Below are 15,694 nucleotides of genomic sequence, written 5' to 3' on the forward strand. Positions count from 1 at the left end.
GAAATTATCTCCATGTTTCAGTAATCCAGTCTTCTGCAGCAGATAATGAACCATCTGTTTTATACAAAGCAGACTGCGTGGTAGTTGGATTCTTCCGGAGATGTACTGTAACAAGAACAGTGTTGAGTTAAAGTCGTCTAAGCAACAGAAAATATAAATATTTCAATAATTCTTTAGACACTTTATACACGGCCTCCAGGTGCAAAGTAATAGCAGATGATTTGGTGTTTTACTCTGATTAATTTATATTTACATTACAGTTTATTTTACATCCATCATATGGCAGATAACCGCCTTCTTGGATTTGGTTTTGCATGTGTTCAGAGTTTGAAAAGCTACGTTTTTAGCTTTACTCTTAAGTTGTATTCTTCCAAAAAAGAATCAACCTTTCCCACAAACAATGACGCTGTCTGTATCGATGTATGTATTATACTATTAGAGACTCATTGGCTGTGAGGCAGGCAGTGTACTGTGATATTAATCTATAAACATGTGATCTCTGTTCTGTATATCTACACAGAGATATTGCTAAGAACTCTTTGCTGCGGTGGCCCACCTTCATATACTGGACAGTCTTGGGCGTTTATGATGCCATTGTGATGTTCTTTGGTGCTTACTTCCTGTTTGACAACACCACCTTCACCAGCAATGGACAGGTAATAACCATGTGGCTTTGACAGGCTCTTTAATTGAAACAAGGAGAAAAAGGCCTGGAAAATATTTAAAGTAAAGTTCAAAGTAAAGGAAAAATAGTAACTGCCTATTTTATCTATAGGCTACTTCAGTTTTCCACAAGCTCCATCTGTTTTCTGTTTGTCATCTGACTTTTTAGTCTTCTTGTGGTGTTTGGGGTTAGTTAGGGAACATAGTGACAGTGTTTTAGGTCTCAGCTTGTTCCTCAACCACATTTTGCTCTGTAAGCAAAATGGATTTACTTTTAAATATACTGGCTGTACTGTGCTTTGCTGACAGGTTATAATGGCCTGGCTAATGCCTGACACGTAGCTTATTGTATTGCTTGCAGAAACTGATCAAGTTGTAGCACAAACTAACATTAACCCTGTAGTGTAAATGGATCTGGTATTATAAATGTGTTTTCCTGACACTGCACATTATTGTGTTTGAAAAAGTAACTATCTGGTAGTTACATGTAGTTATGAGATAATTATGGTCAAGTAATTTCTCATAATAATGACCTTGTACTGGATGGTTATTTATGTCACTTGAAAATGCAGGTTGTTGGCTGATAAAGTTTGAAGACTATTTTGCCTTTTAGTAAATAATATTTAATGTCAGTTGGATAATTATATATATATATAGATGTTTAAGTAAAATCTGATGACGTGTGGTTTATATCTAAGGCCTTATTTAGACTTCTGCGGGAAATCTTTTTAGAGCCCATAACATAACCTACATAAGTGGCCGATGCTATTGGCAGGATTCACACTCGTGCTGGTGCATTATGTGGTAATTACCATGTGATCGTGTCCCAGATAAAATACTGGGATTTTTTTCCTTCCCACCGAGGTCCACGCCAGGTTACGCCATAGGCTTTAGCGGGGTTTGCGGTTACGCTGCAGGTAACAGCATAGATTTCCCGCTGAAGCATAAATCTCTAGTAAGACACGACAGCATGGCGGGGTTCCCATCATCTTCCTCTCTGTTCTCTATTTGGTTTGTTTAATTTCTCAAGCTGCATTACTCTCCCAGAAACATGTTGAACTGTTTTTGAGTTGCTTGATTTCACTTGGGTTTTCTTCTTCTTTTTTTTGCATCCAATTCTTTTCAATTTTTTTCCTTTCAGCCATAAAACTGTTTATGTTATTATGATTTTCTTCTGGTCACATGCTCTTCTTCTTCCTATCCTCTTACCTTTGTGTTGCTTTTTCTTTTTGCTTCTCTTTCCTCCTCCCAGCTAATGACAACCAACACACAGATGGTAAGCCTGTCGCTGTCTCTCTGTCGTCTCTCCTTAGTTTCACTTCCCTGTTTCGCCACCGTCACACAGCCTGATACAAACTGCTGTTCATCTCATGTCCGGCCCTCAGTGCTTGCTGTAGATACGTCAGCTGTAGGCTTTTCTGTAGTGACTCTCTGTTTCCCAGACCCATGCTCATGTGTCCAGCTGTCAGTGACCAAACACCTTAGTTATACATCCTGTGTGCTTTGTTTGTGGCAGATGTTAGGCATAAGTGCTCCTGCTTCCATTATGTAACAGTTAGAGATCATTGCCTAAAGCATTACAACTTTTTATAGGATTACTTATAAACACATAAACAGGAAGCAAATCTGAAGCTTTTGAAATGTTAGAAAAAGAAAAGGTGAAAGAAAAACATTGAAATGCATCTGATCAATGATAAAAATCATTTTTCTGCCTCATGCGAGTGTTTCTGTAGCGCTACAATTTATGTTGTAATGTATCTGATAGTAGCTTGTACTATACTTGTACTAACAATGTAAAAATCAGAGCTGCATTTGGAAGCTGCCTCTGAAAAGCTTTTATTTTATCATTTCATGCTCATCATTTTTATTTTTTAACTTTATTTATCACGGTTCACCCAAGGTGCCTGTTTTTAGCAGAAGTATAGTGTAGCCCAAGCAGTTAGATGACCTTCAGTGTACCCATACTTTAAATTTTATGATACTAGTTCATTTTTGGTTTTGGGCTTCATCTTATTGCCACAGGCCTGTGAAAAAAGAAAATCATGCAACGGTCACTTCTCAGTTATGGTGTACTAGAATCACTATGTTCCCCATGTACCTCTTAATATAACACCTCCGAATAATTACAATAAAGGGAAAATATGCCAGTTTTAGTGCTGCACAAAATGCTGAAGGAGCTCATTGTGTAAGTTGTAGTGAAGAAGCTGCCCTGCATCGTGGTGGTCTTAAATGTGCACGATGACTTTTTTAGTGTTCATGTAAAAGGGTTTCACTCACAGAAGAGACTGATAGGAATATTCAGCTATACAATCACATCATCCTCCTGTTTTCCATCCATCAGTCATCTGATAACCAGCTCCTCACCTGAATGTTGCTACCTGAGCACACTGCCATCTGTTTGATTGATTGATTCCTTACTTGAATATGTCAACTTTTACCTCGTAGCCTAGTCATGTCATCCGAAAAGCATGTTAACGCAGGTGTGCTGAGCATTTAAGTACTGAATAAGCACAAGTAAAATTATTTACTTTAACAGGTGCTTAGAATCTGTTCACATCAAACATACAATAAAATAAATAAAACAAAAAAACAAGAAGTTGAAAGTGTTTCATGCACAAATCTCCTGATCAATAACAGCAGCTGCTTTTTTACCTTCTGCAGATGTTTGGAAACTGGACATTTGGGACACTCGTCTTCACTGTGCTAGTCTTCACTGTTACATTCAAGGTAACCACACAGACACATCAGAACATCACAGAAACACCCAGGCAAGTCTGGTTCCAGTCTCACTTCCATCGTCTCTGTGTCGTAGCTGGCCCTAGATACTCATTACTGGACTTGGATCAATCATTTCGTTATCTGGGGCTCACTGATCTTCTTTGTGGTATTCTCCCTGCTGTGGGGTGGAATCATCTGGTATGATTAAAGAAATATTTTTGTATTTAAATGTTTACTTGATGTAAAACTGTGTCAGTCAGAGTGACGTTTTATTAGATGTTTTATTGCATTTGTTTTCATGCAGTCGTTTCCTCTCTTACAGGCCATTCCTCAACTACCAGAGAATGTACTATGTGTTCATGCAGATGTTGTCCAGTGGCCCAGCCTGGCTCAGTATAATCCTTTTGATAACAGCCAGTCTGTTGCCAGATGTGGTGAAGAAGGTCATATGGAGGACACTGTGGCCCACCACTACTGAGCGCATACAGGTGGGCACAAATGCTTGCAGAAATAGAGAGTAGTTGCATAAATAAAAAAAAACAAATCTTTTTTAAAGTATTATGGATATTTTGGAATAATTGCAGTAATGCAAGAAGACTGATGACCACACATCCCGTAAATATTTTGCTTCCTGCCAAAGTAGGACGTGTTCGTTAACCATTACTTCATTTGTTCTTCAATGTAGGTCGCTGCTTCTTTTCTACATGAATATTAATAATGAAAAATGCAAGAAAGCTCAGTTTACACAGGTCAAACAGCGCCCCCTGCCTTTTGCAAGGCAGAAATCAATTTTGTGTATTTACCTACAAGCTACCTGCGTTTACTGTTTATTATTCACTGGGATGTTTCAGTTCCTGACATGTCGAACTGACAATTGTGGGTCAGCAGAGGTATGCAGGGTGTGGCTACATCCCTGCTTTGGTAGTTAAGCCTCTGTGTCTGTGTGCAGCGCTCCTTTAATTTTTAAGAGGAATGCGCACAATAGTGTGTATTTTTTTTAGCGGTTAACACTCAGAGTTCTGTGTTTTATTAATGGAGAATAAGAACAGTGTCCTCTGCTGAACCAGGAGTGCCTCTAAAGGCATTAATTGTTAATGGGTTGCAGTGTGGAAATGTGCATTAGAGTTTCATAAACAGTGTATAAAAGAAGGAAAATTGCAATCGAAACTTTATTTCAGAGCAGTTTTGAAAATGAACATTAAATAATGCTGCACAGTAAGAAGAAAGAAGGAAAGATGGGATAAAAAAAACATCCTGCTTATGTAAAAAAGAGAATAAACTCAAAGCTATGGACTGATTTCAACTCTGAGGCGCTGAAAGAGCAGCGTTAACAGCAGTTATTTATCTGATGCATACTGATTCATCAGGACTGAAAGATTGGACCAGAAAAACACGATTAGGTGTATAAACACTGACATGTGGCTCAGAAATAATGAATGGCAGAAGGCATTCATTAGCAGCAAAATACTGAAATATTCAGTATTCCACTGAAAGTTGACAGAAGAAATTATGTCCATAAAAAAACAAGACGATTTAATGATACATAATATATGAAGCACTGGGATCCAGTTACAGTGGAGTTACTGAAAAACACAACACAAATGTTTTTGTATGAGTAGGTGCATTGCATGGATAGCACTAGATGAGTGATGTCAGCCTTTCTGGGAAGGCTGCAGTGCAGTCTGCTTCACTTCCTTTTCCTACAGATGCTAATTATTTCTCCCTCTACATCCCAAACTCATTTTCCTATAACCTCCCTGATAACTGTGGTTGTGGAGAGCTAATAACCATCACCAAAGACTTTCCAGTATGATCCAGTCTCTCCTGAGAAGCCTAAGAAGAATGTTTACATGCTGCTGTCTATCTCATAAACTGATCATGTGGCATTTTGGAAGATCTGACATTAGATTAGATTAGATTAGATAGAACTTTATTAATCCCTCGGGTGGGTTCCTCTGGGAAATTCGATTTCCAAAAAAGCACAGCACCGACAGAAGTTACAGAGTTATACACACACACATATATATAAATACAGAGACAATATAAATAAAATATACGAAGGGGATAAATATAATAAATAGGAATAAAAATAAAAATACAAGTGAATTGCACATTTCAAGTATTGAGTCTATTGCACCGTTGACTATTTACAAAAGTATTGCACAAGTATTGACATGTTTCTTTCCCAGCTGTAACTCTTCCCTGCCTTTGTTCACCCCTCCTGATCTCTTGCTTCCTCCTCCTCCCTCTGTGGTTCTCCTCCCTGGCAGACTAAGCGTCGGTGCCTTGCCTCCGAGCCTTCCACCATCTTTATGCTGTCTCAGACCTCCAGCAGAATCAGTTTCTAACCCAGCCCTTCTGTAGGTGACCCTCAGCCTTTCCTACTGTCTCGTCTTTCTCTTTATTTTCCTTTCAGTCTGTATCCTGTTACTTTGTCATTTCCACTGTTTTGCATGAAGTTACAGTCTTATCTGACTGCATGCCTTTGCATCTACATCTTGATTCAGTGTGGCCTTAATCACCTTTTGTTTTAGAAACCACTCTTACTTTGATGCTTCAATTTTGAGTCCGTATGGTAGATGTGTTTGTCTTCAAATGTGTGTGTGTGTGTGTATATTTGCAGCAAGGGAGAGATAATAAAAGGTATGAGAGGGCCCTGGCCTACATGAGCTCTGATTCCTTGTTGATGGAGTAGCTGTCACAGAAGCCTACAGGGCTTCAGCACGGTAAAATGCACACGTTGCTGCTGTGTGATGGTGGGTTAACTGGTGTGGTTTGACTTTGGGTTGTTGTATTTGACTAACACAAGGGTTGGGGTGTGTGCTTTATTTGTATGAAGGTCCTAAAAGCTCAACCATTTTCTTCAGGTATTTCAACTGACTTTACTTCCAGCTGGGTGATTTCTCACATGGAGCTTTAGCACCATCTAGTGGTATAATGTGTTGCTACAGAGACAGAAAAGTAATATTTGCAGAGGAAATGAACGCATGTTTAGCTTTTTGTTGACATTTGCATGTTTTTGGTGTTTATGATTTATTATTTTTTTGTTGCTCTTAACATGCTTGCTTTTAAACCTGAACAGAATGGATGGAAAATTTAACCTCACAGCTGGCAAATTAAACTAAAGGAAATGAAATACTTTATTCATTTAAAAACAACTGAAGCTTGAGGATGTAGCATTGTGCCCAGGATCAGGTGCCTGCAGTATGCAGATGTATTCATATTTGTTAGTGTTAGGTAATAAATATATAATCTTAAATGCTTATATGCTGATTATATTGGTTTATATAAGAGAGGCCCAGACTTAGTTATAATGAGCATTAATAAGTTGCTCTAACAGCACATAATGCTCATTGCTCTCATTAAGCCTTGGGGGCATTGATGGGGTTGATGGCTATCAGGTGAAGAGTCCTGGTTTACAGGCAGTTTTGTAGTTCAGGACCTCACAGAGGCATTGTTACAGGATGGAGACTTGACTCCACCAAGTCACATGCTATCTGTTCAAACTATGGCCAGCTGCGACGTGTTACCACCTTCTTCTTTTGCATTACTCCACAAGTGCCATGTTTTATTCTTTACTTTCTCTGAACTTTCTCTTCCTCCTTGTCCCCTATTCCTCCCTTTGTACCCTCATACAGAATGCAGATAAACTCTACAAGGGCCAGCTGTCTGAGTTCACCCCCTTGGCTTCCCTCCACGCTCCGTCTAAGGGTAGCAGCCACCGGCGAGGCTCGGAAAACCAAAGGAACCCTCGAAGGTCTGAACCCTTTACCAAGAAAGTCATGTTCACACGCTGGCAAAAAGCGCCAGACTACTGCACCTTCACCCCCCTCCTCCGGTTTGCTGATAGCTCCCGCCATTCAAGGCAGGGGTACAATTACAGCGGGGCCGGGCCTGAGACCTCAGTCTAATTTATTTCTTTTTCTCCGGGGTATTTTTTTTAAATCTTATATTCTAATATCAGAAACAATGTCATCCACATGGAGTTACTCAGATAAATTGGTGGAAAGCAATTTTGGAGCTTACTTACTTGCTTCGACGTTACTGAGTTGGAGTAAAATAATAAACAGTTGAGGAGACTGCAATGCTAAGTGACCTTCATAATTTCTGTCAAGTTAGCAGCCAAGTGTGGCGCAAAGCACTGTTGGACGGCTCTGGAGTGGACCCCGTCGGCAGGGCCTGGTTCGCTGCCACAACGTGCAAAGGGCTCAGTGTAATGATGTCACAGCAAACAAACTGACTCGAGCTTGTGTTTCACATGAAAAATATGTGCACTGGCCCTTTACGCCTGCCTGCCTTTGATGGTAGCTGAAGTGTACTTTACTCTGATTATTAGGGTGTTTTAATGGCTATTGTGATAATCATGCTGATGTTCTATGACCGGAATGATGATAATGAGGACGACTGTAGACGTGCTCGAGCTAGCTTAAGCTTTCTGTGATCAAACATTTTCTTGTCTTCAGTCGCTGCCATCTGTCTTTATTCCCTTCTGTCTGTTTTACCTCTTTTTAGGACTAACTGGTGTTGCCTGTGTGCAAACATGTTATCCAGAAACACTGCTTAGGACTCTGGGATCAGAAACTGCATCATTGTAAGGAGGGTTGTAGTAGAAGGAAGAATAAATGTTGAAAAATTAGTCTATGGAGCCCGGAAGTAGCCGTATAGGGGAATTAAATTATTTTATATCGGGATGAGATACAATTTTTGCTTAATTTCTGATTCATTTGTGCAAACGATACAGCAAGCTGATTGTCCTAACTTTGATTAGATGGCAAACGGTGGTCAAGTCAGTTAATAATGACAGAAAAGCGTAGCTCATGGTGCTTTCTGTGTCACAATATGTCTGGTTTAAAAACGTGTGGGAGCTTTGAAAGCTCTTAAACTAGCTCACCCTTAGCGACAAAACACAGAAAAGCCTCTTGGCTGTCATAAACATGAAGCAATAATTTAGAGCAAAATGATCTTGAAATAGAAAAAGAAAAACAGAGGTTCATTTATTTAAATAATTTGTTATTAAGAAATATATGCTGGTGACAATTTAACAGTTTACTTAAATAACAAAAATACATGGAAAATTTACATGTAATCTGATTACTTAAAGTCAGTATTTTGAGCATGATTATGTTTTTTAAATGTAAGCTGAAATGCAACAAGTGCAAATATTGTAGGCAAATTACAATTTTTCACATTTTTTTTATCCTGTTTCCATGGTAATTTGTTACTTTGATAGTAAAATTGAAACACTTGATTAAATGTGTGTGTGTATATATATATATATATATATATATATATATATAATAGTTACATTTTGTTTTATAAAGTGAACAAAAGCAGTGTTTACGTCGATACCAAAGCCAACATGTATGCATTGAGATCATCATCATACTGTACAGCACATAGGGTGTAAATACAGAGAATGCAAACGGCACAAATAGACCAAAACATGGGAATGCGTCATATTGCACGTACGTATCTCATTGGCTACTCCTGGGCTCCAATAGCAGAGTCAGTAGGAGTTGGTCTTTGTGAACATGTCATACAGCCAACATTTAAACTTTCAGAGTCACATTTAGGTAGCTTAGAGCTTTGGTGTGTTAGAAGTTTGCGTGCGTATCTGTGTGTGCTGATAGAAGACTGTGTGTGTATCTGTTAATCTCCATCTGTCCTATCATCTTGAACATAGATTGTAAACTTACCTTATCTTTGGATGACTAAATGTCTTGTAGTAGAACACAGAGGAACTGCTTGTGTGACCGCTACCTGGCTGTTTCTTATTGCCTTAATGTCGTCTTGTAAACTCTGCTGTATTTTTCACTGATATCATTTACCAAAGAAACAGCAGGTAACGCTTTATGATCACCTTTAGATAATAGCTGGTTGCTTGTATTTACTTTGATTGAAGCACTTTAAAATTATATATATTTCTCCTTTTAATATAATTCACTCAAAGTGCCCCAAATGGTTTGATGCCTTAAATAAATATCAAATCATTGATAATGTATTAAATTATGAAACAAACAGCCGGCACAACCAATTCAAAGAAAAAAAAGGAATCGAGATAGAAACACTTTTTTTTATTGGCCGTGAGACGACCTTTAACTGACCAGTAACACAGCAAAGTGTCCTCTCATATTCTGTGTACAGTAGAAAATGGAAGAATAAGTATATATGGGGTTCTTAAGTGTAAAAAAAAAAAATTGCATGTACAAAAAATGTGAAAAAAATCTATTTTAATAATGTGACAGAGAAGCGAGCGTCTTAATATCCTTTCATACTCATTTTCCACCTCATCTCAATAGAATAAGATGCTTTTTAGCTCTGCAGATCAGGTTGATTGTAGCATCTAACAGTTTAGTGCTCCCGCCCTTAAAAGCCTTATAACGGTGTTAGAGAAATCTAATGAGATTCTCCAGCTTAAAAAAAAGGGCCTTTACAGTGCGCTCTTTGAATTCTGTCTAACACTTTCCTGTTTCAACTCGTACCCTCTGTCTCTGTCTCTCTCTCTCTCTCCCTCACACCCTCCCTCTCTTGAAGCGATGTTGAAGCTGTTCCTACCTCTGTGACAGTTGTCTCCATCTGCCTCATCATCATCATTTCATCCATCCCCTTCTGCGTCTTCTCTGTCGTTCCTCCGTTCATACATCGACTCATCCATCGTGAGACAGTAGATCTGATGTTTTTAGTTCTATGAACCAAAGCCTTGTTGCTGCTAGAGATTCTTTAGCTGCTTTACATTAGGTGCCTTGTGCTAGTTTTCACAGCCTGTCTTTGCTTTGCTTTGTGGTCAATTTGATACTGTTAATAGGCGCTTCAATGGTACAAGGGCACAGCAGATGATGGATGTAACTGGAGGAATGAAATAACTACTGTAGGTGAAAAGGCGAATGTGAAATCGAGTTTTTATGCAGACTTCTACTGAACAAGCAGAACTGACACACAGTCAATGAACAAATACCACTTATGTTTAGTATCTGTTTTTTTTATAGCTTGTATTAAATTTTTTTTAAATAAATGCCCATGAGGGCATTTGTCTCTAAAATGTTATTTTTTAATTGTTTTTGATTATGTACAATGTGGAAAATTCTCCCTTTTATGACCACAGACTTGAAGAGCTCCAGCTCTGCTTTTTCAAATCAGCTACAGGTGATCAATGGTAGTTTTTCTTTTCTTTTGTTTTTTTCCATCTCCAAGTTTCGGAGATTTAAAGTTGATGGTAAAGCAAAAGGGTTTCTTGTACTGTTGGAATTGTCTAAAATGAAGGGTTGGTTTGGCCAAATTCCAAAAAAAAAAAAAAGGTATTTTCTGTTGCTGCTTTACGCACCAAAAAAAGAAGAACATTCCAGATTGATCTGCTTAGTAGAGCAGATTTCGATATTTATCGAATGATATTAGCTATTTTCCGATGTATTGGCATCAGTATTTGTAACAGCCAATAAGACAACCTTCAGTTATGCTATGAGGACAGTGCATAGTTTGTCCATCAGAGGGCACTGTGCAACATCCCTTTTGGCAACAAACAAACATAATAAACAGGTAATCTGAGCCTAAATAAGCAAACTGATAACTACACGTGACAAATATTAGGGGAATGTGTTTTTGTACTTGAAATGGAGAAAAAAATCAGCACATATATCAGAAAATTGGATTTTTAAATCACCATATATCAGTTAAAAAAAATCATATATCCGTCGGGCTCTACGACTTAGAACAATTGAAGTAAGTTAGAAAATACTGGATTTTTGTTGTTGTTGTTTTTATTATCTGAATGAAGAAAACAAAGATCCTGTCTCTCCATTTATTGTTTGCCCTGAATTCTGATTGGCCTTTGGACTAGAAAGATGTTTTTCATTGTAAACAATGTACCAAGGCTTCAGTACCTTAACTGCTAAAGAATCACACAAATAACACAACAATTGTTAATGAAATGGGAGGGGGGAAAAACAAAAGTCTACAATATAATGCCATGTGAGAGCTGACAGACACTATGACCACAGGACTAAACTAGCTGGGAGAAGCAATAAGTATAATCAAACTGAAGCTGCTTGTAAATGTCTCTCTGCAACAAATGTGACCTCTTAGCACTAGCTAAGCGACAGAGAGTCACTTATATTCAAATGTCAACCATGACAGTGAAGAATCCATTATCCTGTCTGAGATCTCAGATCAGTACTTACACAGTGGTAACTAAGCATGGTCCTTGGAGGCATCTGGAAGTCTCAATAACTTACAAAAATGAAAAGTTACTGCACTGCTATTTTGGGGGAGGGGTATCTGAGAAACCCCTCTTTTTTTGTTTTACTTTTCAGAGACAGTATTTAATGTGTGTCTTCTTTATATCTCAGAATATTCCAACAAACAAACTGGATTGTGGCAAAAAAAGTGGACACTTGTATGTCTGTATGCATAGCTTTAAACAAAAGGACAAAGAGATTTGTGGTGTTAGTTGTTTCACGGAGGTACCCCTGCACTGAACCGTCATTCCTGAGGACCGACACCTCGCTGTAGAAACTTTGAAAGCCATCAACAGACCTTCTGTACCAGTCCACACTGAATCTTTGAACTGACGGCCTTTCAACTCAAATGTTATCTTTTTTTGGAAAATGTGTTATTGTATAGCGAGCTGCACTTCACATAACCGGCAGTATCTACGAACTGAGATACAGTACTGTATATACATGTATGAACAATATTTAAATGTAGTTATGTTACTGAATGTACAGTTTTTTGGGCTCTTTTTGTATACAGTTTTTAAACGGTCATATCTTGTGGATTTTTGCCAACCTTTCTGTGGCTGTAAATGGCGAACATCTGTACATTTGCTTGGAAATAAAAGCGAAAATGTGTTACAAAATTCTTCTTATGAAAAAAGCTGCACTACACGCTTCAGCCAGGAGGGTGCAGCCGAGTGCTTCTGATGTGCTTTTGATGTGCTGCTAAAGGCTGAAGGAGCTGACAAGTCAACATATGTGAAGCTGATGAAATTAATCAAAAGTTTCTTTAGTAGAGAGATCGTGTGTGTGTCTGTGTGTGTGTGTGCGCGCAACCCACCTGTGTGCACGCCAGTGTTGTCTCAAGCTCAAATACTGGCTGTGTTTAAAAACAACACAGGAAATGGTTAAAAAAGTCATTTTTAAAAATTTATTTATGTTTTGGATTTAATATGTTCCCCAAAGTTGCTCCAGGGCTCCTGTCTGCACCATCTGAGGACGTCAACAAGATTAGGATGGAGGTTTATGGATCGATTGGTTTCCCTTCATCCTTTTCACTTCTCATCTGCGCTGATCTCCACGTCCTCTCCTCCACAGCTGGCAGCCGATGAGACCTGCAAGTGTGTCTGACAGGGATAGAGAAATATCTAGGGCAAGACTGTCAGAGGTGAAATCTGGGGAAGAAGAAGAAGAAGGGGGGAGGGGGGGGGGGGTTGCACAGAAAAAGAAAAGTAGATATGAAATGCTGCATCGCGTTTATATTGTATAAGGTTGTTTTTTTTTAAAATAATGTTTTTTATCACGAGTTAAAGTGCAGTGACTCATGCAGTCACCTTTCAGATGGAAAAACCAAAAGTCTTCTGAAAAACTTCAACCATGAATACGCAGTGTGAAGACCTTTTTAAACGAATCTTTACGGTGTCTTACTTAGTAGAGACTCCAAAATTATATAGAATGGTGGGCGGTGTAATTTAAGGTGTAACAGAGTCCTTTACAACCTCCTCATCACCTGTTTCCTTCTCGCGCTGCTTGAGGTTGGATTGCTCGGAGCACTTTGGTGTGTGCTTGCGAAGGTTTCGTGACAAAGACGGGAGATGAATTCACACCCCCAAGTAATGAAACGGTGGAGACAAAAATGGGACTGGCAGAGGAAAAATCTGGATGTGGCTCCCAATCGGAGACGGCGTATCTGTCACATATATAAGGGCCACACTTATCTCCCCGAAGCTGCAACTCTGGAAGCAACAGGTGACTGTTTTAAAAATACAAGCTTTCAATAGGCGCTAATCCTGTAAGTCCTCTTTTTGAAATAAGTGTTGAAGTTTGACATGTTTTTTTTTTTTTGTTGGGAAAAGCACTTTAGCCCAGAGTTAAAACTAGACTGCTAACTCAACTGAGCACAAAGAGGTGGAAATAGGCGGAAATGGCAAGCGGTCCAAGGGTAACAAAATCCACCTACTAGTGCCCCTAATGCTCATTATTCAGCAAGTTGTATCTCATTTGCTTAATCCTCACAAAAGCCTCCATGTGGAACCGCTTCCCCCACCCAAACAGGAGACTCTGGGATGTTCATGGTCCCCAGTCAGGAAACACTTCAACCTCCAGTAAAATTTGGATTCGTCTTTGTTTTCCACTTTGGTTTTTGTACGGATTAAGCAAATGAGATATAGCATGTTAATTAGTGAACTTTACAGGTGCTGGTAAGCTTTTGTTTTTTTTTAACCTGTCTTGGTGTCAAGTTAAAGTAACCAACAGACATTTTTTTTCATTGAGATGAAAGTGAATGTGTGTGTGTGTGTTTGTGTCTGTGTGTTTTCTCATCCTATTTATCTGTGGATGGAGGGCTCTTTTTCTCTTTCGGCTGTGATGGCCCTCTTTTACAGTCCCAGTGCCACTACACACTGCCACATTCTCCTCTCCACCCTTAGATGGGTTAAATGTCTCGGGCTCTTCACACGGACAGTTTTAACTCAACTAGTTGCTCCCAACAGATGGCACAGAAAGGCTTCACTTCTACACACACCCAGGATGTCCCAGGACTCAAACACACATGCAATGTTTTTTGGGGGGGAAGCACAACCTGTTCTCTCTATAGAGGCCCTTTTAAATATTAAAGTAGACTTACTGTGATGATTTTAGTCTCTGTATTTAATTAGATTTGTATTATTCAGAGTTGTATTTAGGTTATACGTGACCTTACTGCAGCCTCTCTCTTCTCTCTCTTTTAGACCACCCTACTTTCATCTCATTGGCTGCTCCTCACAAAAAGAAGGTTTGAACAACAGGTGGGAGGGGCTCCTGTGTCTTTCTTTCCCTCACAGTGATCACTTGCACACAAGCCGAACTCGTTGTTTGAAACTTTGGCCATGTTTAATGCGAGGATTCGCCATTATAACAGTTACTATACAACAGAAAATAATGCAGGAAGTGATTGTGTGTCCATTTGCATGGATTTTATTGGCTGACCTGTTGCCAGCCAGCTTTTAGCTAGGTAAAACTGGCAAGTGCAGTAACGGGGAACAAGCGTGTTTTGCTGCACCCTGCAGTTCATACACTCAAGCTAGCCTTAAATTATTAGTATAGACCTTCCACCTCCACCTCCACCTCCCCACACACACACACACACACACACACACACACACACACACACACACACCCTGAGTTTGATCTCATGGTTATAATGTCAGCATGTATCTATTCACAGCATTAAATGGAGGGAGGTGATGCAGCCATCCACACGTGAAATCTACGAATTAGCTGTGAAATTGCTGTTATTTGCCACTGATTGTTTATGACTCGGTACACAGGGTTTTTTCTTTTCTTTTCTGGCCTTCTCTTTTATCCGCACAAAGGGTTTTCTTATCATTATTATGGTTTTCAAAAGGAGATGTTTTCAGGATGGATGCACACACTCATAAATGGGAGGAACACCAAGGAAGGTTTTAACATTTTACTTATATGTTGTGCTTCAGATTTAGCTTATTCTTTCTCCATCTTATCGCCATCTCTAATGTTTTCAATCACCTTCTGCCTGTGCATCTTGTCTAAACGAGGTAAATTGTGCAGAAAGCCCCCCCCCACCCCCCCTCCATCTGTCCTCTCATCTCATCACGTCTTTGTCACTCTTGTCAATGTCCTGACACGCAATACAATGAAATACAATAGAATACAATCTAAGCTGTAAAGACTTCTAGTTAGCTGAAGGCTGAGGGGGCTGTAAGCTTCATTTAAAGTGCACGCAACCAATTTATGTATGCACACACATGTTTCTCCCAAGGTTACTGCTAAATTCTGTGTCTCACATCTGAACTGCAAATGATTTCATAGCCTATATTTTATGAGAACTGCTATAACAAAGGCATGCAGTTTAAAGCAGTGATTAATGATTGTCTGGAAATAAAACACACACACACACACACTTGGGTTAATATATATTATGAATTGTACATATCAGGAGTGCCAAACAAAAGGCCCGGGTGCCTGAATTGGCCCAGCAAGGACTCCAATCCGGCCCACTGAATTGTTTCATAAAATGTGAAGGAGGGGTTGATTTGTGGACTTTTAACTGTATTTTCATAAGTTTTATAGCATTTCCTGCTGATAAA

At 39.1% G+C, this 15,694-nt stretch overlaps 1 protein-coding gene across 1 annotated transcript in view; it reads left to right on the forward strand.

Moving 5' to 3' along the window:
- The window catches only part of atp11a (ATPase phospholipid transporting 11A), a 56,831-nt gene extending 49,539 nt beyond the window's left edge, over positions 1–7,292 (forward strand). The window contains exons 26-31 of the mRNA XM_085348880.1: positions 521–656; positions 1,916–1,939; positions 3,325–3,390; positions 3,476–3,579; positions 3,704–3,869; positions 7,020–7,292. Coding sequence (XP_085205006.1) covers positions 521–656; positions 1,916–1,939; positions 3,325–3,390; positions 3,476–3,579; positions 3,704–3,869; positions 7,020–7,292 — 769 coding nt within the window. The remainder of the gene's footprint in view (positions 1–520; positions 657–1,915; positions 1,940–3,324; positions 3,391–3,475; positions 3,580–3,703; positions 3,870–7,019) is intronic.
- The last annotated feature ends 8,402 nt before the right edge of the window (positions 7,293–15,694 follow it).

The sequence above is a fragment of the Diplotaxodon limnothrissa genome, linkage group LG23, assembly GCF_057381915.1.
Source record: "Diplotaxodon limnothrissa isolate DT_005_m linkage group LG23, D_limnothrissa_male_GT1.1, whole genome shotgun sequence".
Taxonomy (NCBI): Eukaryota; Metazoa; Chordata; class Actinopteri; order Cichliformes; family Cichlidae; genus Diplotaxodon; species Diplotaxodon limnothrissa.